Source organism: Mycteria americana, chromosome 2, assembly GCF_035582795.1.
Source record: "Mycteria americana isolate JAX WOST 10 ecotype Jacksonville Zoo and Gardens chromosome 2, USCA_MyAme_1.0, whole genome shotgun sequence".
In the NCBI taxonomy this organism is placed as follows: domain Eukaryota; kingdom Metazoa; phylum Chordata; class Aves; order Ciconiiformes; family Ciconiidae; genus Mycteria; species Mycteria americana.
This window is the reverse complement of record NC_134366.1, coordinates 7,567,554-7,590,913: the sequence shown is the minus strand read 5'-3', so window position 1 is coordinate 7,590,913 and position 23,360 is coordinate 7,567,554. Positions and strand designations below refer to the sequence as shown.

The window sequence follows — 23,360 nt, the reverse complement described above, 5'->3', positions numbered from 1 at the left end:
TCTTTGTGGTTTCTTGTTCAGATTTATTAATGTCTGCCTTATCTTTTATTTATAGATACAAAGTTTTAATGATTTCAGCCCTAGAAAATGTGTCAAGTCCATTTGTGCCAGCTTTAATGCACTTCTTAGTTTAAAGATTCTCCTGTAACATTATTAATTGTAAATGCCAGTAGTCTGGTACCAGCTTGATTTAGATGAAAACCATCTTCCAAAAGCTTCTGCAGTTCCTACTGAATCAAAATTTAATAGTAAAAGCTCACATTTGTGAGAACAGTTACGCCAGCATAGAATTTTTCTGAAAATCATAACCAAAATATTTAATAGACTTTATGGATGGAAAGAGATTTGTTAGAATACATAAAATGTTTGATTTACAGTAAATCTGTGGATACTGAAAATGCAGAGTGGTAGTTGCCAAAGCAATAGGCATTCAGGTATTGGCTGTGACTTTGGAAGGACTAAGCTGTAAAAGATCATTTTGTTCTACCATTGACTTGGCACAAGACATTCAGAATCCTCAGAAGAGGGGAGAATCAGGCTAATAAAGGTAGATGCATGGTGTACGGGTAGGATTTGGTTGTAGGAATTTGAAAGTTGAAGACAGTAAGCTAAGCAGCTTAACATCTTCAGAATAAGAGGGAGTGAAGCTTGTAAGTGCGTCAAGCTGTTTGCTTAGATCTAGAGTAAGGAGCTTAAGTAGCTTATAACACCACAAGCTCACTGGCTCCGGAGGAAGGGACTTACAAGCTGTGCAACAGCTACACTTCAAAGGCCTTACAAGTACTGCTGATGAAGCCTGCAGGGCTTCTAGAGAGCATGTCAAGTAAATCTGTCTGTCTGTCTGTTTCTCTGCGGTATCCGAGTGCTTCCTTTTGTTTCCTCCTTATAAAGTTATGGGCAACTCTCTTCCCTGGAGTTATCACAATGGTAAATACCAGGCACTTTAAAATCAGGAGGTTCTCAAAATTAATTTTGTGACGTCTTTTATACATATTCTGTCCTCCTTTTCCTCGCTGAAAAGACATACTATTGTGCATGCTAGGATGTACCATTTTTTTCTGATGGAATGATGTATGAGGAACTTGAAAAGGATGAAAAGTCCCCTGCCTTTATAGTGGGGGACAGAAAATTATCTCAAGTGTATAGTTGTGAATTAGCTATCTTTGGGGTCTTCAGCTTTAAATGTGTTTGCTTCTTGTTGAAGTCTTTAGGACTAGATCATCACAAATTGCGAAGTTGCACTGTAGTGCTATGGTCCCCATTCAATTCCCATTGAAATCAGTTGGCTTACTTGGGGTCAAAGGCTCCTGCAAAGCAGAGATGGCTACATTCACAAACTTTTGCTCTGCAAAATAACTGTCATGTCCTCAAGAGTTACATTACTTACCAGTCAAAAAATTACCTTCATTATGGTGCTTTCTTGAGTAATTTTGTCATCTTGAGCTTGTTCTGTCCTCATTTCATTAAGTCTACTGAAGATGCACTTTAAATTACAGGCATATGACCAGTTTTCTGTTTTGCTCTGACTTCTTGCTCCCTGGGTATTTAGTTTCTGTATTTCAAAGTAGATTCTTACATGTGGCTTAGTATTTTTGTCTGTACAGACTGGAACATATGATGATGAAAAATGGATCTTTGTAAATTAATATCTCACACAGTTTAGGCTGATTTTGCAAAGTAGTCTTTCAGGGTATTTTACACCGTTTACAGTTACATATAGTAAGTTATACTAAGAGTAGTTAAAATCACAGTATGAATGAGGATGGAAAGGACCTCTGAGGATCATCTAGTCAGAGCAGGGCCAGCTGGAGGAGGTGGCCCAGGACTGTGTCCAGTTCGGTTTTGAATATCTCCAAGGATGGAGGTTCCACAACATCTCTGGGAAACCTGCTGCAGTGCTTAATCACCTGTACAGTTAAAAAAAAAAAAGCTTATGTTTAAAAGGAATTTTTGGAATTTCAATTTGTGCCCTTTGCTTCTTGTTCTGTCACTGGACGGCACTGAGAAGAATCTGGCTTTTTTGTCTTACTCTCCCTCATCAAGTATTTATGCACATTGATAAGATCCCCTGTGAGCCTTCTCTTCTCCAGGCTGAACAGTCCCAGCTCTCTCAGCCTTTCCTTGTATGTCAGGTGTTCCAGTCCCTCAGTCATCTTCATGATCCTTCACTGGACTTACCAGTATATCCATGTCTCTCTTGTACTCTTGCCCAGAGCTGGACCCAGCACTCCAGGTATGTCTCATCTGTGCTGAGCAGTGCTCCCTCGACCTGCTGGTAACGCTCTTTTTAATGCAACCCAGGATGCTGTTGGCCGCCTTTGCTGCGAGAATATGTATCTGGATCATGTTTACTTTGCTGTACACCAGGATCCTCAGGTCTTTTTCTGCTAAGCTGCTTTGCAGCTGATGGCCTCCAGCCAGTCGGACCTCAGCCTGTACTGGTGCATGGGGTGTTTCCTCCCCAGTTGCAGGACTTTGCATTTCCATTTGTTGAACTCGATGAGGTTCCTGTCAGTCTGTTTCTCCAGCCTGTTGAGGTCCTGCTGATGGCCGCACAACCCTCTTGTGTATCAGTACTCCCCTTAGTTTTGTATCATCTGCAAGCTTGCTGAGGATACACTCTAGGTCATTAATATTGAACAGTATTGACCCCTGGGGTACACCACTGGTGAGTTGCCTCCAGATGGACTTTGGGCTGCTGATCACAACCTTTGAGTCCAGCAGTTCAGCCAATTTTCAGTCCACCTCACTGTCCACGTATCTAACCTGTACTTCATCAGTTTGTCAGTGAGGATATTGTGGGAGACAGTGTCAAAAGCCTTGCTAAAGTTGAGATAAACAACATCTACTGCTTTCCCCTCATCCACCAAAACAGTCATCTCATCTTAGAAGGCCAAGCTGACCAATGCCAGTCACCTTTCTGTCCTTCATGTTTGGAAATGGTTTCCAGGACATTTTGCTCCATCTTCCCAAGGATCAAGGTGAGCCTGGCTGGCCTGTAGTTCCTGGTATCCTCCTCCTTGCCCTTGTTGAAGACCAGAGTGACGTTTGCTTTCTTCCAGTCCTCAGGAGCCTCCCCCAATTGCCGTGACCTTTCAAAGATAATCAAGAGTGGTCTCACAATGATATCAGCCAACTCCCTCAGCACTCATGGGTGCATCCCATGAGGTCCCATGAACTTCTGTATGTCCAGTTTATATAAATGTTCCTTAATCTGTTCTGTTCCATTGAGAGTAAGTCTTCCCTGCTCTGGACTTTCTCCCTGGCCTCAGGGACCTGGTATTCCTGAAAGTGAATCTTAGCAGTAAAGACTGAGGCAAAGATGGCATCGAGAAACTTTGGTCCTTTATCACCAGGTCCCATAAGTTTGCAGTCATACGCTACAGACTTTGGTCTGTATGTGTGTGTAAGTGTGTTTACGTGTGGGCTCATTTCCAAACAAACAAGCCTGAGGTTTGTGCTGATTTCCCAGACAAGCTCTTCCTGTTCATGGCTCAGGATGTCAGCCAGCTGCCCCAGTGAGCCAGCGATTCAATTGCAGGGGAAGTTCACCTTGGGTGAAAACAAAGACAGCAGTACACATTTTTCTTTTGGTTTTTAATTGCTTCCGTCTCTGTATCTGAAGCATTTTTCTTAAAAATACTTCACTTCGCAGGTGTAGCCTCACAGACTTTCTCTCATCATAGCGTTTCTTATCATTTGTAGCCATTGGAGAGTTCAAAATACTTCTGGCAGGGGAGTTAGCACAGGTGCCCTGGAGCAACTCCCATTGGGATAATTGCATTCTTTTTACTTAAAGTCCCCTTTTTGTCAGCCATTATCTTAGAGTTCATTTCATGTCATGGGTTGTTGTGTTGTGCTGTGCTGTCTGCCAGAGAGGGTTTATTTTGCTGCGGACTTTTGTAGGGCTGAAACTTTTGTATGCAAAATAATTTTTTTTTTATACTGGAAGGACAAGCCAATAAACCTTTTTCTTTCCTATTGGAAATTGAAATAATATTGCTTTTTTTGGATGGAAAGAAGTGTACAGGCTGGATTTTGATGTCTCATTGATTTTAAAGCAAAGCCTTGGTTGTAGTTCACCATGAAAAGGTGGTGCGATTTAGGTGCTGCTTTGACACTCAGGAGACTTGGCCTGCAGTCCTAGTTCATCTAGATTAGTATCTTCACTGTATCTTTTTCTTACATCTGAAATCAGGATGATGATAATTCCTATCTGTTAAGGGTGTTCTGAGGATGAATTGGCTATTTTTAGACTAGGATTATAAACTCACTCAGTTGTTATATGGGAAATGAGATTCAGGCCCAGATATTTCTTTTTTGTGATTAATTCTCAGATGAAAGCTCTGCTAAGGACCCTGTACACCAACACATACAGGGGTCTAGACCAGAGTCACTGAAGTTTTTGGGTTCACAGTGTTTTATTTGCACCTTGGATGAGATGCTTGTATACAAGTAGAGGAGAATAAACCAGTTTGGCACTCAGTTCTGGAGAGCAGCAATTTTTGCTTCTGCTGAAAACTTTTGTAGCATATGGTTTGGATTTCTGTGCGGTAGGAAAATAGAAGATGTGGGGAAGGGCTCCCATTGTTTCTTCTGGGAATTCGTGGAAGGAAATAGTAGCTGATAGGCCGTGTAGCCTTTGCATGGTGAGCATGATGTCTCTGATATGTCAAATCTCTGACACATGTAGTGCACAGGAGGCCAGGGCACATATGGTAAATCTCGATGCATTTTGTATTCTTCTCTTTTCAGCCAGTCAAAATTTGAGCTTAAAAAAGAAAACATGAAAGCAGAAATGTGAACATATGGCAACCCTAATTAAGGGGGTGATGTTATTTTTTTCACCTTCAAACTCATTGCAGTCATACTGACCTTAGCGCTCTTTCCTTTCCTATGGTGCACTCAGCTATTCCCATGAAAAGTTTGCTTTCCCAAGCAGGGAGACTGGGTAAGCACATGCAATCAAATACCTGTATTTTTGTTTCATAAGAAATGATGTGCTTTCAAAATTTCTTTTCAAACTGTCTCATAATTAAAGTCACATTTCAGGGGGCTTTTGTGAAGAAGCATAAAGGATGCAGCTCCTTTTGGAGACTGAGACTGAGATCCCGTTCCTGACTGATAACAGAAATGAGTCTTGAACCTAGATTTGACATAAATCAAGCCAGTGTCTTTGCTATTGGATTTAGAGTCACTCTGTCTTCTGCTTGGGGCTATTCTGCTTCTTTTGAAATATTCACCGGTACAGAGACAGTGTGACTTTGTATAACTTGATGGGGAAGGAAAATTTGTGGGATAAAGCAGACACCGATTCAGGTTCTGTCCCTGGTCTAAATCAGGTGATTTACATCCTAAGTGAGTCCATAGGCAATGAGGTGATAGTGTTTATCTGCTTTCTTTCTGATCTTTCTTCTGTTGCACGTTTTCTGTCGTGGCCCTGAAAAACTCTTTGATTAGCTGTCGTGGTGCAGCAAAAAATATCTTGCAGAAAAATTCTTGATCAGCTCTCTCAGAATTACTTAGTAAGTTATGAATTATAGAACAAGGGTGCCAATATGTTCTAGGTAATAGTACATAGGGTTTCCCATTTTATTTAATAAGTCTTTGCTAAAGTCAGCATCTCTGATGAGATCCTTGGCTTGTTTGCAGGTGCTATATTCCTATTTTGCATATGACAGTATAAGAAGAGGGTCTAACACTGTCTTTCTCATGACCAGAGCTTTGTTTTTGCCTTTTCGTGTGATTCTCCATAATTTAGATAGCTTGACAGTGTGTCTTAGTGGATTTTTAATTTTGCAGAACTTGAGTCGATTTGCTTTTGAAAAATTAACCAGTCCATGCCCTTGAAAAGTCATTGCATCTGTTATTACCTCCACATGTGATAAGTTTAAGAAAATGATTAGCAAAGGTGTCACTCATTTCTGCATGCTGTATATCAGATCGGACTTGCTGTGAAGTAGTGAACCATGTTAAAGCTGTGAAATCAGCCCTGCTCTACAGGGACTACAACCAGCTGCACCAATTTTACTACTTTTTTCCCTTGCAGATTCAGGAATGATTGGAATGGAGTTTGACAGTTTATTTACAGATTTGCTGTGACTGACAGGATGCCAGAGGGGAAATGTTTGTACTCCCTGAAGATAGTTTTTGGTAACTAAGGCTAAATATCTGACAGGACTTCTGTTAAAAAACAGAGTGTGATCAACAGTTGTGTTACTGCAGAATTTGGTGCATGTTTTCATTTAAAATACAGCTAAAAATACAGGACTAAAGCCAGCATTTGCCTTGATGTAAAGTGTCTGTACAGAAGGGAAGAATGTGTGGCACGGGTGAATTCAAGCCTTCCAGTCCAATTCTGATCTCTAATCCCTCTAAGAAATTAGGGAAAGTAGGATGAAAACCACTCACATGCCTCCTTCTTTCCTCTTGGTCACTGATTTTCAAACTTAAAATTTGTAGGTTCCATAAATTTTTCAGTATGGGACTGGACCTCTTACATGGTAAATTCAAGTCTCCTTGACAACTGACCCTGCTTCTCTTACCTTATGGGCTGCAAAGAGTTCACAGACCATGCATTGAAAACTTATGTCCATGTGTGTGATGTTAAGGTTCCTTGCAGTTTAACCTTGAAATGAATAAAATAAAATTAATCTTGTTTTCCTCTTACATTCATCCCTTGGCTTTGAAACTAGGGCAAATGGGCTTTTTCTTTTTCATGATCATGTCATTCTGTTTCTGATTGTCAGTGTAAATCTGCAGTAACCTGTCTAAAGTATCTTCGTGGTGTATAAAAATCAGTCTTATACAATGATACTTTGAAAACAGAAACCTTTTGGAAGAAGATGCATGAGCTATATACTGTATTCTATACAATATATGGGTAGTAGTATTACAGTCTGTATTCCCAGAAATAGTATTAAACATTTGATCAGGAAAGTATTTTTTGTTCATTAATAGCTCTTTGTTCATTTAAGAGGCACAGAAGCTTTTGTACACTGAAAAGGTTGATTATACTCAGAGTAAAGGTACTTGAATAAATTGTGTGTTTTATGGGTAGCTGAGGTTGAAGGTGGGCAGATTTGTCTAGCACAGAGAAAAAATATATTTTTATTAGATTGTTAGGTGTTAAGAAGTGCTGCCAACTAGCCAAATGTAATCTGAGTATTCATGAGCAAGAGTTACTGATATATTGCAGGGGACAGAAAATATGCACCTGAGTGCCTGTGTCCTTACTTGCATTTAAGCCAGTCCTACTGGTTATGTCTAGTATCACAGATTTTAGTAGGATTAATTTTTTTCTTAATTGTTTTTTTTGTTGTTGTTGTTGTCATTGTTCTGGCTGGATTAGTAATCAATCTACTATGGATTCTTTGCTGTATATTTTTGTTATAATAAGCCTTTGCATCAAGAAAGAGATATAGAGCACAATTAGCAAAGAATAAATGAGAGAAGGCAAAATGAGCCTTTCTCAGTCATGATCTTCTAGTAAAGTATGTCCCTTTTTAATACTTATATGCCAGGTGTCACTTACAGAAAGACCTGAATACAGTGTGTTGTACCACAACTCTACGGAAGATTTCTCTGGCTATCTGGGTATTAGACCATCAGGCTGAGCCCACTGCCCCAGTGATGGGGTTCTTCCAACGCAGTCTTTACTGTGGATACAAGGCTAACAAGTGAATCCTTATTTGTATTTTTTAATTGTCAGGAATAAAAGACATACTTCTGGGAACAGACACTGGCATCCACCTCAGCCCTCTCCCAAGTAAATTATCCTCTCACTAGACTATATGGCTGTGGTTATTCTGGACCTGTGGCTGTGGCAGTCCTGGCTGCACGGTAACTTTTCTATAAGGGAAGAGTGATGGTTGTCTGTGTTCGCACTGTTGTTATCCATGCTGTCAGGCAGTTCCTCAGGGAATGGGAGCGGTGGTTAACCTATTCCTGCGTCTTGCTATCTTGACTATTAAAAAGCTTTTCTTGCAACAAATCTAACTTTGGCATGTCACAGCTTAATACTGTTGGGCTTTGTTCTATCCATCCTGGCTATGGAGAAGAGAGTTTATTCTCTTCCTCCTTGTGGATGCTTTTATTTATCATGTTCCCACTAGGTTTAATGTTAATACTGCCTGTTTATAAAAGTAGAAGCTCTACCCTTAAGGGTGAAGGAATGTTGTCCAAGGTAATGCAAGAAATCATTGATGGTATAAGGCAGAAATACAGTCCAACAGCCCTGAATCCTGCTTTCCATCTGCGGTTCTAGTCTAATGCCTTTTAACAGATAGAAGATAAAAGTAGGTATAATGTACTTTTGTTAGAGTTCAGAAAATCCTGAATGTGGATCATAAAATCCTTAGCTTCCAGGCTCTTCCTGTTGCTGTAAGAAGTTGTTAAGTGTCCACCAAGCTGCCGTAGTCCTGGCTGATGGCATCATTCCTGCCTTGATTAATATATCACACTGCAGTTACTACGGCTCATGCCCATGTGCAGGTTGTGACTCTGTGAGCTCTATTAAAAGATACTCTCATGCTTTTTAAAACCCAAGGAAAGTGACCAAAATAGTTAAAGAACAGGCAGTGACGAGGGTGCCTAATATTCTAGTTGAAGTTCTTCAGTAGTTGGATTATCGTATTAAAAAAGATTAGATGATATAGCAGGAATGGAGTGCTTTGAGATCTTTGTGAACTGGAATCACGAGTATTACTGAGACTGTCATCCAGTGCCTAAAGACAAAAGCATAATTACCACAAGAAGGTCATTTTTCTAAGCAAAGGACAGTTGTAAACTGTCTTTACCAGGAAAAAATCAGTATTTGTTGCATTGCATCATTGAATTATTCATCAAGATCAGACACTTTCTTGTTCAATTTACTTTGTCATTTTCTTCTAGCTTATTCTCAGCAGTTTGGATGAAAATATAACACAGTAGCACCTGCTTACAAGAGACTTTCAATTCACTAGATGTCTTGATTGGAAAGACGTTTGCTTTGGTCCAAGCTAAAATCAAACGTTCTTTGTTTTAATGGGATGTTCATGTTTTATGGACAAATATCTCGAATTGGTGTTATGATATCTTTCTGTTAACCTGTTCTTATTATTTTAGTGAGTTATTTCAGGCCCTTAATTTAGAATAAACAAGATTTACTCATGGATCAGATCCTACATCTTTTCTTCTGTTTTATTCAGCCTCTGTTGAAACAAGTAAGTGTTTTCCCAGCAGTAAGATTTGATTGTCTAGAAAGGTGTAAACATTCCTTTTTCTGAAATTACTTCATGTATATAGGTGAAAATAACACTCCCTTAGGAAATTCTAGGGATGGTTAGATTGTTTCAAGACCCTAGTCAGAGTGCTGAAATGAGTAAATAATAATTTCTCTGTCATTTCACAACCTTTTCTTCTTACACAAAAGTATATAGAGAAACTCAGGTACACAAGGAGATCAGAATCTGCCCCCATATGTTCCTCTCACCATGATCCCTTTTTTTCTCTTTTGCTGCTTTCCCCCATAATTTACTTCGTTTGCATATTTTAGTGTTTCATACCATGGTGCCTGAGTCAATTTTCTTCTGAATAATTAAACAGGTACATGCCCTTGGAAAGTCATTGCACCCTTTATTGCCACTTAATGTGTTAACTGTGAGGAATTGGGAAAAGATGTTGTGCATTTTTGTTGACTGCTGTTTTATGCAAGGATTGGATGTATGTAGTGAATGGGACTCGGAGAATGTGCTGTATTTTGGTGTGGGTGGTGAACCACATCTTGGGTACCCAGAGGATGTACCCAGACTGGAAAACCATGGCATTTCCCCTTTTGGCATTTCAAAGGAAGATGTGAGCAGCCTCTTACTTAAAAAAAAAAAATTAAAAAAAAAAAAAAAAATTGATTAATAGAGTCAGTGGCTATTCAGTGATGTCCCATACTTAGATGGGGCTGGGTTTTAGGTAGCAGGAGGTTTTGACCTCTGCAGAAGAAAATTTAAAGAAAAGAATTGGTCATGAGTTCTCTGTGCTATGGGTTTGGGAGAAGGGGAAGAGAGAGAGGACAGACAGGAGGAGTTTTGCAGCTTTTTAATAAAGGTAGCTGAGACTTCTCTGGAGGGGTGGCAGAGACAGACGGGGGATTGGGGTGGGTAACACACTCCGAGCTGATCTGGGGATGGCTGGGTTAACAGGGAAGTTTCTGTAAGCAGTGGAGAGCTCCAGGTTCTCATTAAAATCCCGAGCCAGGTGAGCTTGAGCATAGCTGTACTACAAATGCATCTCTAGCAGTGATATTATAGGGATTTGTTAAAATTGCGTTGGCTTGAATAACTGAGTCACTGTTTCCATTGTAGGAACAATGAGTGCGCACCAGGGTAGGCCAATGACAAAACGTGCTTTGGTAAATTGCATTTTATTTTACTATTGTCTGGTAGTCATGCTTTACTTTTCCCCCTCCTTTTGCTAGTGAATACTCTTAATTGTAAACATATTTCAGTGTCTTTGGTCACTCTAAATGACATTAAAATGTTGGTTTGCCTTCATTGCTCATTCAAGCCCTACTCTTTGCAATTAGGATGCTACTAGAAATTTATATTGATTTCTAGGTGGGTGTTTTCCTTAGGATAGGACATATCTCTGCTTAAATGTTACAAAATAAACCAAGGCAGTTTATGTTCTTTAATGCCAACAAATAGGTTGTTGGGATTGTTTGACTCGTTACTCAGCATGCAGCAAGTGCCGGGGAGAGATCCTGGCTGATCCCTGCGGCCAAGGCAGCTGCCTGACTCCAGCTCCATGGCAGGGAGGTGAAATCTCTGCTCCAACTGTTGAAGGCAGAGAATTCCTTTAAAAAGCAAAACTTCTGCTCGGTCAAGCTTGAGGAGAAAGTGCAGACTGCAGCTTATGCTTTTGATGTTTGAGTTGATTAATAAATGTAGAAATAGAAAGAAAAGGTTATGGCAGGGTGGTTTTGGATTCAGTGCAATCGAAAGTGATTTATTCAGAGAAAAGACACTCCACCCATCGATATAGTTCTCTTCTCCTGGCCTTTGGAAGTGCTTACCATAGAATTGCCCAGCTGTGACTAAAATTTCCCTGTGCCAGCATGGCTGATGTGTTCAGCCAAATGCTAAATGAAAGGCGTCCAGTTTTGGGGTTTGTCAGTGGGAGAAAATATGGGGAGTATGACAGCAGTTTATAAAAGAGCAGCCTCTAGAATTGAAGAGATTAGCATCTAGGGGAAGGCTACAGGTGCAAAGCATACCTAAATAATGTTCATTGGTTAAAAGGCATCAGTGCCTTGGAGATCAAGAACTGTTATAGATTGTAAAAGAGATTATCAAAATCCCTCAAACCAAACAGTGTTAATGATGCAGATCATGAAATGTGTGGTGACTGAGATTTAAATGTGTGTTTTGATATGGATTGTATGATCGCTCATCAAAAGCTTCAGACCTGTTGTTTTTTAAAGAGTGTTTTCTTTACTATCTGAATCAAATATGTCAGCTCTGCAATCTGTGGCAGGTTAATTGAAATGCAGCGAGAGTGCAAAATCTGGATCAAGCATGAGGTTGGCAAACTTTGTTCATCCTTTTATTTATGCAGATCTCTACAAGTAACCGCTTAGCTTGAGAACTGTTGATGAAATTAGTGTGATTTTTCCATCCTTCCTTAGATAGGAAGGATTTGGGCCGTACGGAGTCTAAAGGAACAATTTCAAAGATGTCATATTGGACTGGATTGAGAGAATGTATAGCAGGAGCTTGAGGAACGTCTTATTATAGTAGTATTGTAGTTACTTTTCAGTGTCCAGTGATGGACTTCATCTCACTTGAGTGAAATTCTGCAAGTGGCGTGCCGAAAATACCCCAAGGTAGGTTTTGCTGTCTCCCTTTTCCTCATAAACTGTTATTCAATTTTATGTGATTGAATTTGGTGACATTTAGTGCACATTAAAGGGAGGAATTTATAATGCTAGCTAAAGCAAAGGGTATTTCAGGTTTGTTCTTTGTGAGCTGTTCTTGCTGTTCTGCCAAATTCATGTGCACCTCTGCCTGTTAGAAGCTCTGGCATGGTGTGGCACAGGTTTCTAATTGGGCTCCTGCCTTAAGATCAAGTGATATCTTCAGAGACTGTCAGCAGCAGGAAAAAAACCACCAAACATGCATTTGTAAAAGCCTTTGAACTACAGCGTGAGGGGCTGAAGACTTTCTTTCCTTCTTCTTAGCTGGACTTTGGTTCCCATTGCAGTGGTCTCTTGGCAGCTTTAAGTTTTATTGATTGTATGGGAACATGATGGCAACTAAGGATGGTTCAGGTCCTAGGATGATCCACCAGGTCGTGTACCCACACCCCAGCTGTGATAAGGGGTGGCATTGTGATAAGGGCAGGCACTAAAAAAAACCCCTTTGCCATCAGAAAATCACCTCACTTTCCCGTGGCATTAGAGTATTGGGGTGTTTGGGAGTGGATGTTTTTACTGAGGGGTTGTATTGTTCAGTGCCCAACAGTGTACCCTTCCTAGGTCTAATATTTCATTTAAAAGCAATTTGCCTGAATAAAATAAAATATGCATGATGGGTGAACACAGATGAGCTCTGTTAATGTATTCTAATTAACTTGCTAAAAATATTTTAAAATCTTAATAAGCTTAAAGAGAATTTCTGATGATCAGATGCAATGTTAATGAGCATGGTATAAAAACATAAGAAGGTAAAGTAGATAGCTGATTGGCAGTTGCAGTGCTGTCTGTATAGCTAACATTTTTCTTGTGCAAAAGAAGGATCTTTGGGTTAAATTTTAGCTTTTGTCTTTAGCTAATTTCTCAAGATCTATTTCTAGAAAGCTTAATGAACAAAACGTTAGGAAAAAAAATTTACCTGTTTGACTTGGGGTGGAGTGGGGATTTTATTGCTTAATTATGCCTTAGAAAAACACGCTAAGGACATTTATAATAAAGTATCTGTGTTCTTTGTGTGTGGGAGAATGACTCTTTTCCTTTTATATATGCTGTAAATCTCAGATTGTAGTTCTTTTTCTCTCCAGGCTATTAGGTTTCTGCAGACTGTATTTCATTCCTTAGCACCTATAGTTGCTTGGCAACAGCATCCGATTTACATGAACCCAGCCCCATGAATGAATAGTTACCTGGAACCTTTCTGCGCAGAAACCCCGAGAAACATAGCGGTTCTCCCATTCAGTATGACAATTATTAGGAAATATTAATTGCTTCTCTCTATTCATCTTTCTGTAGCCTTTACTTTTCAGTGAAAGGGGAAAAAACTGTATTCTCTGTTTAGTTCTAGCCTGCCAGAGGTCACAAAATTCATTTATAAATAATCCACTTGGAAAGCAGGAGGTTTATTAATAACAGAACACTTTAGTAGTGCTTACAGCCTCAGCTGGTACAAGCGGTCCCCAGTGCTGTATTCTGTAGGTACAGAAAGAAAGAGGTTCAGAGGAGTGGAGTAACCCACCACAGTCACATACAGAAGGTCAGTGTGGTTTTTTTTCCGCTGGTAAGTTTGGTATAGTTTTTAGGGAGAAAAAGGAGCAAATGTTTCCTACTCAGTATATTTGCTTCCCTTCTTGGCACATGGAACTTTGTTGAACAAACAGAATAAACAGATTTTCTCCTACCTCAGCCTAGTGTTTTATGAGCAGGTACCCCCTCCTATCAATTAATCTTATTCTTGCGAAGTACTTTACAACCTGTAGATTACTTCTGTTGAGAGGAGTAGGACGTATTAAAAAGGAAAATCAAGAAGAAAAATTCTTCACCAGTACCAAACACAAAAAAGTCTTACAGGACTAGGAGAAGAGCTACAGGCAATATTTGTGGATGCCAAAATAGTTGTAATAATTCTTTTGAAAAATCAATCTTGTAAAGAAAACACCCAAATTGTCTTGTTTTGTAAGTTCTTTTCTGTTTTTCAGCTGGCTTATCCTTTGCAAAAATAAAATTATACTTGGGCCTTGACTCTTTTCTGTTGCGTTTCTAGAGGCCTTTGTTAATGTTGTTGGTAAGACGTAAAGACCGGCGCTGAGGGAAGTGGAGTAGTCCTGAGATCTGGTAGAGGTCTGGTTTGCAAATCTAGATCCCAAACTGATTTTTCCCTGTTTGTGGTGGTTTGGGTTTCTCTAAAATCAAACTACCTGGTAGGATGTTCTTTCCTCTCTTCACTCAAGTGGCATTCAAGGTCAGGTCATCACACCCTGTACCTTTTAATTATATCCTGTGGCTTTAGGTAATGCTGAACTTGCAGCTGATTATTATTATATTTTCTCCTGTGGACATGTCTTGCTACTGATGCATAGACTCTGCAGATTAACTAATGCAGAATTGAATGCATTTGTGATCTAAGTAATGAAGAGGCCTTTGTTCTATTCTTGGTTGTTCTACTGATTTTGTGCGACCTTGGGCGGCTCATTTATCTCCTTCCTTGCTTTTCTCATTTTAACCTTCGATGGATGGTGTCATATGTTGATTTGCCAATGTAATTTTCTGTTTCCCTTAGAAGATTTGCAAGGCTGAATATTGCTGTATATGAGGACAAATAGTTTTTAAAAATGAAACAGTGGTGGGTTTTGTGTTTCTAAATAACTCAGTAGCAAGCATTATTTACTGATGTGTGAGCTGTAAAGCCACATGTGGTAATTATACACATCAGGGTTGTGATAGGCATGGGAGGGTGTATATTGTGCTGAGTTTCAAGCAGGAATTTCTCATGTATCAGAATATTTTGAGGAAATACTGAGCTGTGCTGCAATGCTAGCAACAGAGCACGTTAAAAAAAATGGTTTTAGTCAGTGGAGAATGCCTAAGGTAGCAGTGACTTTTTTTTTTTTTTGAACCAATTTCTGGGAACATTTTGCATGCTCCTGACTTTGGGTGAATGTCTCGCCTCCAGTCCTGGGAACTGAGCAGTAGGAATTGTAGGTTTGCATTTCCAGGGTTCCCAGAGGCACTGACGTGTCGCTCAGTGCAGAGCCCTCCTGAACTCTGGGGCTGCCTGTGATGGGGACCATAGGACACCTGGCCTCCTACCACCCGACTCTGCAGAGCGTGTGTCTGTTGGAGCTACAGACCTTCAAAGCCGAACATTCTCCCAAGAAGCCAGGCAGTTTTCTAGCGCAAGGTTCTCTGTGATTTATCAGGAGTTTTTATAAACTGGCACTTTCCTACTAGATACTTGGATAGGCAAACTGACAACATGCAGTGTCAGATACTTCTAGGGTAGACATTTTTAATGCTCTTACCAACTCTGCTCTTTTTTGATAGTGGTTTCAGCGGCAAAGACATTTCTGCTACACACTGGTATTATACCAGCAGCACTAGGCATCAGTGGTTTGTGGTCTTGAAATCATGCCTTTTAATGAGTGCCAGAACTTAATATCGTTAGTTTATCAAAAAGAAAGACAAGATGCAATTTAATTGTGGTTGTAAGTGCCAACACGTGAAGGAGAAACCCAATTCTATAGTAATGTTTTAACTGGAAGGCTAAAGCCACAGAGATCAAGTGACTAGAATTTTAAAGAATAAAAATCTAAGTTATGGGGAAAGTGCAAATATTTAACTTTAAAGGTATTAAACATGAAAACAGGCAGCAGACAGTAAATTCTCTGTCACTTTGAGCCCTTCAGCTGAGGTTCTGTGTCGTCTTCAGATTACTGTAGTTCAGCGAATACAGAGCTGGGCTGCGTGGTGGGGTCCCTGTGTGAAAGTTGTGTGATCTCGTTTAAGCAGATGGACCACTCTGACCTTCTACATTTTTGGAGCTCTCTGTAGGTAGGTTATTAAATAGCTGGATGTGATGGCTAGATTTCAAATGCCCAGTTTGGATCTCCTCTAGGTTTTGTTTTCAGACTGGTACCACCTGCTTTAGAATATTTTTTGAGAATCAGTTAATTTGTCACTTTGGTTTCAGATTTCACGTTTATTTGCTGAAAGACAGGAATTCTGAAGTGGAAGGTGAAGGTAGAGGTGTTGCCAAGAGTCTATGAATAATTGTGGAAGCATGGGGTAAATCAAAGGAGGTTGTGCTTTGTTATGTTAAGCCTTTAATTGGAGCCTTGGCTACTTTATGGATGTTTGGGTAACTGCTGAATAGTTTTTGTGGTGATTAGTGTTTTTCCCCAACACACATTATTTTTAAGTTCCACAGTTCTTGCCATATCCAAACTTTGGGTAACAAAAGAGGAAAACTTTGAGTGGCCAAAAAATAAAAAATTAAACCTGATGTAGGCCAGTTCCATTGGCACATGAACACATTTTACCTTACTAATTCATGAAATATATTAATTATTTTTTCTTTAAGGCATTAATTCAGGACCAAGAATTTACACAAGTTAGAGACAGCAAGGGTTTATTAAATTACTTTTAGTAATAATGTCTTCAGGAGAGGACTTTGCCCCAAATACATTTTCAGTCTTGACCAAACAGATTTTAAGTGGTCCTTCTAATTTGTCTTCCATCTCTTTCCTTAAAAGCTTTCACAGAAATATTTTTCTAAAATATTCAGCCTATATCTACAAAAACTTTTGGTCTGAATCTGCTGCTTTTTTTTTCCCCCCCTTGCTGTAAACTCTAGTGCTGAGTTGTGGATTTTTTTTTTTTTATACATTACCATTGGAATTTATTCCAGACTTCATCAAAATATTCTGTCAAATAGAGATCTGCGTCTCAAAAAAAAAAAAAAAAAAATCACAGTGAATTGATAAGCAATTGCAGCTCTGCAGTATTTCTACAAGAAGTGCAAATATTTCAGAGGTCTTGCTGCGAGCGTGTCAACGTGTATGTTAGATCAATAGTCATAACACTGTTATGCTTGTTCCCAAATAAGTCCTTACCATTCATGTACCAAAGTTTTCCTTGCTCTGTAACTCTGCTGAAGTCAATGAAGTTGAATTGTCAGTGGGGTTGTATCTTGAGTAGGTTTTGTTTCCTATAGTATATCTTAGGCTGTGTGTATTTTTGGGTGATCTGCAATAATTTGAGGTGCTGATAAGAGAGAATTTATGTACATGTTTTTCTATGTTTATTTTTTCTGAAATCCATCTAAAAGAGAAAGGCTTTGAGTCAATGTTAAATTTTGAATTCGTATCTGAAGTGAGCTAGACTAAGAGGATTTTCAGAGTTAGGTGATTTGGTGTCTTTAAGCTTCAGGTTGTGAAATACAAAGTTTTGTCTTTATTGAAGCAAGGTCTCAGGAAAGCCAAATTTGGCATCCTCATGAAGAAAAATTTCTGCTATTAGAAGTTGCTTGAGAACATAAGGTGACCTAGACTATCAGTAGCATACGAGTCTTGACTACGGATACCATTCCTACTCTGTTTTACTTAGGTGTGTGTGCATCTACTCATTTTAGTGGTATTGTTCTTGCCTTACAGCAGTGTGAGCAAGAAGAATCACACCTGTTCTCCCCCTACATCATTGTAGAGACTTTATCTATGTAAGTAGCATAAATGTCGAGAATATTAGCAGTATTTGTCATTGCTGCTGAGAAAATCGAGGCTTTTTTCCCCTGTTGAATTACAGCTGGTATGATAGTAGCTGTAACCTTAGAGGCTGATGATCAATTCTATCCTTAAAAGTTGTTTTTCTTCCCCAGGCACTGCATTTAAAAAATAAGAATAAATTCTATGTCTGGAAAATTTCAGACATACATTTGAGCAACTGAAACCTTCAGTGAAATTAAAGCACGTTACAAAATATGAAAACTTCTTTGCTTATAAGTAAGAAAACAGCCAACCCATATGGCAAATATGGCTTGCTTTTCTCTGTAATAAATTAGCTGATGCTTCAAAGTGAAAGTCAGAAACACTTCTAAAAATAGTTTTTGAATAGCTTTTATGAATTACTGTATTGTTTTTAGAATTGTAAAAGTGGCTGAATTTGTTTGAATATTTGGCTTCAAGCTTGTAATTTATTCCCCCGGGCAATTGTATTGGTCTAAATTTAAAAATAAGGGAAAAGAAAAAAAAAAAGAGTGTGTTCCAGTTTACATTACTTTTGCCTCAGTCAGGTAGATATTGTCTAATACGCTGAAGGCTGGTTTGTGGCAGTCTTTTTTTCTCTGTTACAAAATACTTGGAGATGTCAGAAGTGATGCAGCATAACGAGGTAGAGAAACAAATGCCTTTGGACCCAGTCCTAGAACTCACAGGGACATAAAGGGCTCTCAGTACCTTGTACGTTTTCATATTTAAAAGGGTATGGACGAGAGAAACCTTTTACCATAGTGGGAGTTTAATTTCACAGTCTTTACATGAATAAGAAAGATTAGCATGAATTTTGGAAGAGTTAATATGCAAAGAGGATGATTTTGGAACATTTGTTTTATAAATGGGACAAAATAATCATATATTTTTGTTTTGTTTTTCTTGAATGAAAAGCTAGAAAATACTTTTTTTGAAATTACAGTGTTTGGAGTTAATCAGAGAAATAAAGGAGGGGCTGATACTTTTCTCGTTGCTTGCAAATTGTAAATTGCAGTTATTCGCAATCATGCTTATAGCTGGCATGGGTTCATGTGCATAATCAGCTGCTTTTTGAATGCATGTTCTATTGTTCTGTTTTATTTATGGATTCAGTTGTGATGAGAAAGACTTTATGAAGTTGTTTGGATGAAGCCTTGAAATGTCTTTTAGGAGTTTTGAAAGTCAGCGAGTGCCTGGAGTTTGGGGTGCAAAACGGGGCTGTATGTAGCACTGGAAATTTAGATGAAAAAGTTGAAGAGTTTTCAGCTTCAAAATGGAAGGTCAAATTCTGCTTTCAGACTTTGCGGTGCATGAGCCAGCAAAATTCTGGACTGACACAGGCACATTGTTACCATCCAGTTGAAATATAGCCAGATCCAAAAGCCCTGAGGTCAGGAGTCATCCCATCGATTTCGGCATCCAGACCCGTTAGCAGTCCGATCTGACCCCACTCCTGGTGGATCAGGAGGCTGAATTTCTACCTCCAGTCTCCTTGCACAAGTGATGTGGCAGCAGACTTTTGGTGCTAAGTATCAGCACTAACCTTCTGACTGATGCAGGTTTGCTTATGTGATTATTTTTCTTAATAGCTGCGGTTATGTGCCAAGACCATTAGAAGGGATGTCGGACTGCTCAGGAGAGACTTGCCCTGTGTTACTGGTTCCACTGTCTCTCACTGGGCAATGCTCTTTTGAGTCTGCACTTTCTAAAATCTTTGTTTTTCACTCCAGTTTTTGTCTTAATCTGCTTAAACTGCTTGCTTTTCTGCGAAGGCATCAGTTCTGTGTTTGTAAATATAAAGGGATGCAGGACTTCAGTCTTTTTGGGACCACTGACAATGGCTGAATACAAATAACAGTAATTTCTCTCTTCTCAGTGATAGATTCCTGCCCCCCCCCCCCAATGTGCCTTTCAATGAAAGCAATATTTTGGCTGAAAAGAAGAGCCAGGAGATGAACTTTAACATCACTCAATTCTTGCTGGATCTCTGTGAAAGGCAGAATGGGGGTGGTTGTGTGAGTAGTAACATACATAGAGTGGGCCGACTTCACAGCCTTGTGTGGGAAAGTACCTTATGCTCAGTCTTCCCACATAAGTGAACTTCTTTACTTGGGTCTTCCTTCCTCCTCCTGTCCAGTGGGAAATATTATTTTAACTGAATTTTGTTAGATCAGTCACCATGTTCCACAGCAGATAATAGATCTGTAGAAGATGTGCATATTGCAGGACGACACCATGCCACGTGCAGCTGCAAATGCTTTCTAGATAGGGTTAAAAGTCTGTATCAGCTCTCTAAAAAATCATTAATTTTTCAATAGGAAGGAAATAAACTGGTTGGTTAGATACTATGCAGGGAGCTTTTAATTAAAAGATGTTTAAATCTGATTCTCTCAACTGTCAAAGAATTGAATTAATGAATTGTGTTTGCTACAGTTGTTGGGGTTTTTTTTTTTAGTAACACTGTATTTAAGTTCTTTCTGTGCACTGCCGTAGGGGATAGATGGTAGCTCCTGACGGATTCAAACACAGCTGGCTGAGAATACTGCTAGTGATGGATGAACGATGTCTTTGTTAATGCCCCTGTATACATAAATGATGGGCTTGCTTTCTTTATTTATAAGATGTGTCCAATTACACATCTCAGAGCAAATGTCCACCATTCAGTAAAGCACACACTATTGGCATTAAAAAGACAATCCCTGAAATCAGTGGTCAGTGTATTTTCCTCGCTCTCTGGAGAGAGATTGAAATAAGAGGTAAACCTAAAATTCAGCAAATTCAAGCAAGTTCTTTTGGGATCTACTCCTCATCTGTAAGAATTGACTGAAACTCAGCCAGGGAAGCTGTTGTCTCTGCTCTGGCTGTACGCAGAGCTGCCTCTGGAAATGCAGCACACCAGGTTCACCTAAGATTGCTCTTCATGTGGCCTGGATGGATCAGTCGGGCCATCAGTCATGATGGATCAGTACAGTGGGTCAGGTTCTGTTGTCAGACAGTGATGGCTAAGGTTCACTAGGCTGTTACCTACTGGGATATGTTTTGGTGAAGTGAGCCTTCCTAATTATTCCAAGTGGAGGAGAATGAATGGTTTTGCCCTTCATGTAGCTTCAGCCTAGGTTTTTGGTTTTGTTTTTGTTTTTTTTTTTTTACTGTGTGTGTTCGTACTCACGAGCTGATCCAATTTAGAACTTGAGATGTCCAACCAACATTAGAAACTTCACAGTGTAAATTAAGTTAGGTTCTTTTATCAAGTAGGTTAGCTATATACTGAAATAATTCTTAGTATTTTGCTACGAAAGAATTAGTCTGGATTAGGGTGGATGTGCAGATAATCAGGGTGTTAAACACTTTTAGACTTGAGTTCTGTTTGCCCTCTTGGTAGATATCTAACTCAACTAATAGTAAGGTAAATGCAGACTCATAAGTGGTTTATACTGAATAGCTTTGGCACTGTAAATTCACCCCTACTTTTCTTATGGTAACTTATTTATATAGAAGTATCCTTAATTACAGTTACGGCATAAATTGATAATGTAGCCAAAACCTGAATCTTCTGACCTAGCAAGGAGTAAATCTCCTGTCCAGTCCTCGATTCCTAATACAAAAATGTTATCTGTTACAGGGGCGTTGGAGTCAGCTAGAAGGCACAACTCAGCCCTACCTGGCCTATCAGTTACGGTGCCAGTGAAAGCAGGCAGCGATATATACTGACAGAGCTCCGAAACATTTGGAAAGTTGTGGAGCAGAAGCCCTAAGACAGAGAGCTGACATGCAGATGGAAGTGCAAGTAGCAGCTGAGCTAAGATATATTTGCAGTTTTCACAGGGTGGTGGTTGTTTGGCTTGACCACTTTTACATTGTCCACCATTCTTTCCTGATGGTGATAGCCCAGCAGTTTACCAAGCCGCTTTCCAGAGGGAGTAGAGAGCAAGCATGCCTTATTCTTTGGCTTTAACTGCTGTGAAGTGTAGCAAACGTGTTTGTTTCTCATCTTGTCTTGCTGGCTGTCCCTAAAATGTGGTGTTTTCATGTTGGATATGGTAGTTCTACAAGAATTTATATTCACAACAAGGTTTAGCAAGACAGAATTGTGACTACTAGGCAAATCGTTTAGAGTTCAGTTTGGTTTCTAGGAACACAGGCTTACTAGTTATTTTTCACTGGTTTCTGTGCTATTATGTTGTTGTGATAATCTTGGCAGGGATCTGTCACTCTGTGTTGGTATAATTGAAACTCGTTTTCCCTGAGGAATCACTCTGCTGTTTGTTTTATTTGTTTACTGACATTGACAGAGATCCTAATGGCTTTTAAAATGCAATTTGTACATCACTGAATATCCTCCAAAGAGGAAAATAAAATTAAATTTATCAGTAAAATAGGGTCCCCCATGCAATGCTTTGTCTGGGTCTTTGACTCCACCTGAGCACCTAGCTGTGGGCCTAGAAATGGCATGGTGAGCTGCATCGTCTCTTTTCTGTCTCTAATTCTGTCTTCAGGGCCTTTGTCATTAAGATACTTGAAAGGATAAATGACAATAAGTTATTTAGGGCATCAGTGTAAGTTGCCCAACTTTGCCTTTTGAGAAATAAATTATCTTTAGCTTTTATTAAAAAGGAGGTTAAGATAACAAAACAATAGCCACAGTAAAATTCCCCTTTTGGGAGGGTATATGTGATGGTATCACTTATTATTGTTATAAATCAGGGTAATTAAGTGTTCAGATTTTTAAAATACACAATATCAAAGTATTTATGCATTTATTTTGTTTTAAGCCGTTGAAGAATTTCAGTGAGATCATTTGAACTACTCACATTCATAATGCCTTGCCGAATTGTGGTTATGGATAGATGTATGGCTTGTTGCATGCCATGCTTCAGAGGAGCATGCACACAAATAAATTATGAGGCACAGGACAGACATTCAGGAATGTGAGAAGGAAGGGTGGGTTTCTTTAAGGACTAAAGAATGCAGGATAATTTTTTTAACAGCCCCAAAGCTGTGGGTTTGCGCTGGATGAAGATGCAGATTTTTTTTATTTTATTGAAGTGATTTAGACCATCTCTAATTACCTTTTGACACACTTCCTTGTCATTCAAGCATATAGGGATTGCCCAGGTTTCAGTGAACTCTGACTGTGAACGTCACAAGTAGATAAGTTTGGAAAATACTGCTGATTTTAAAGGTTATCTGTCAGTTTGTATATATACAGCTACGAGCCGAACCAATCTGACCTCAAACCAGAGCTGCAGTATAATAACACTCTGCCTTTCTCATTGTATCATCTCTTTTGCAAATCTCCCTGACTTTGATAGCACTATAATAATAATAGATCTGCAATATTTATGTTGCCTCTTCTAAGGAAGTGTTCCAGTGTGCCTTGGAAAGGTGGGTAGTTAGTCTTACCTCCTTTTTTACAGAAGGTAAATTAGAGGTACAGAGAGAGAGCCCAGACCATCTGACTCCCACCTCTTTGTTCTCATTGCCTGATTCAGTCGTGCAGATCTTGGCAATATGCACTTTCAGTCTGATCTGTATGTTGTATTGCATTGCAGTGCCCAGAACAAGGATTTTGGCTACTGGTGGTGCATCCCACAATAAAAAGATCTTACAGGTAAGTAGAAAATTAAATCCTTTGAACTTGCAGAATCTGCTGCAGGTCTTTGGGGCTTTTCTTCAGGTTTAGTGTGGAAACCATTAGCCCAATGCTAATTTTGTATTGAACTTGAAAGGTTTTTTTTCACTTGACTAGTTTTATGAATATGTATCTGAAGCACTGGTGATTTCCAGGTCTTATCACTTACATCAAATCAATCAGCAAAGAAATCAAGAAGAGACTTGATACGGTACCTGAGATTTTTGTAGTTTTTTCATTCAGATCAAAGTTGGACCATGGATTT

At 39.3% G+C, this 23,360-nt stretch overlaps 1 protein-coding gene across 4 annotated transcripts in view; it reads left to right on the top strand.

The window, feature by feature from the left end:
• The window catches only part of XYLB (xylulokinase), an 84,888-nt gene that overhangs the window by 47,701 nt on the left and 13,827 nt on the right, over nt 1–23,360 (top strand). For all 4 annotated transcript variants that reach the window (XM_075492333.1, XM_075492334.1, XM_075492332.1 and 1 more), the window contains one exon: nt 23,016–23,074. In XM_075492333.1, the coding sequence (XP_075348448.1) occupies nt 23,016–23,074 (59 nt within the window). The remainder of the gene's footprint in view (nt 1–23,015; nt 23,075–23,360) is intronic.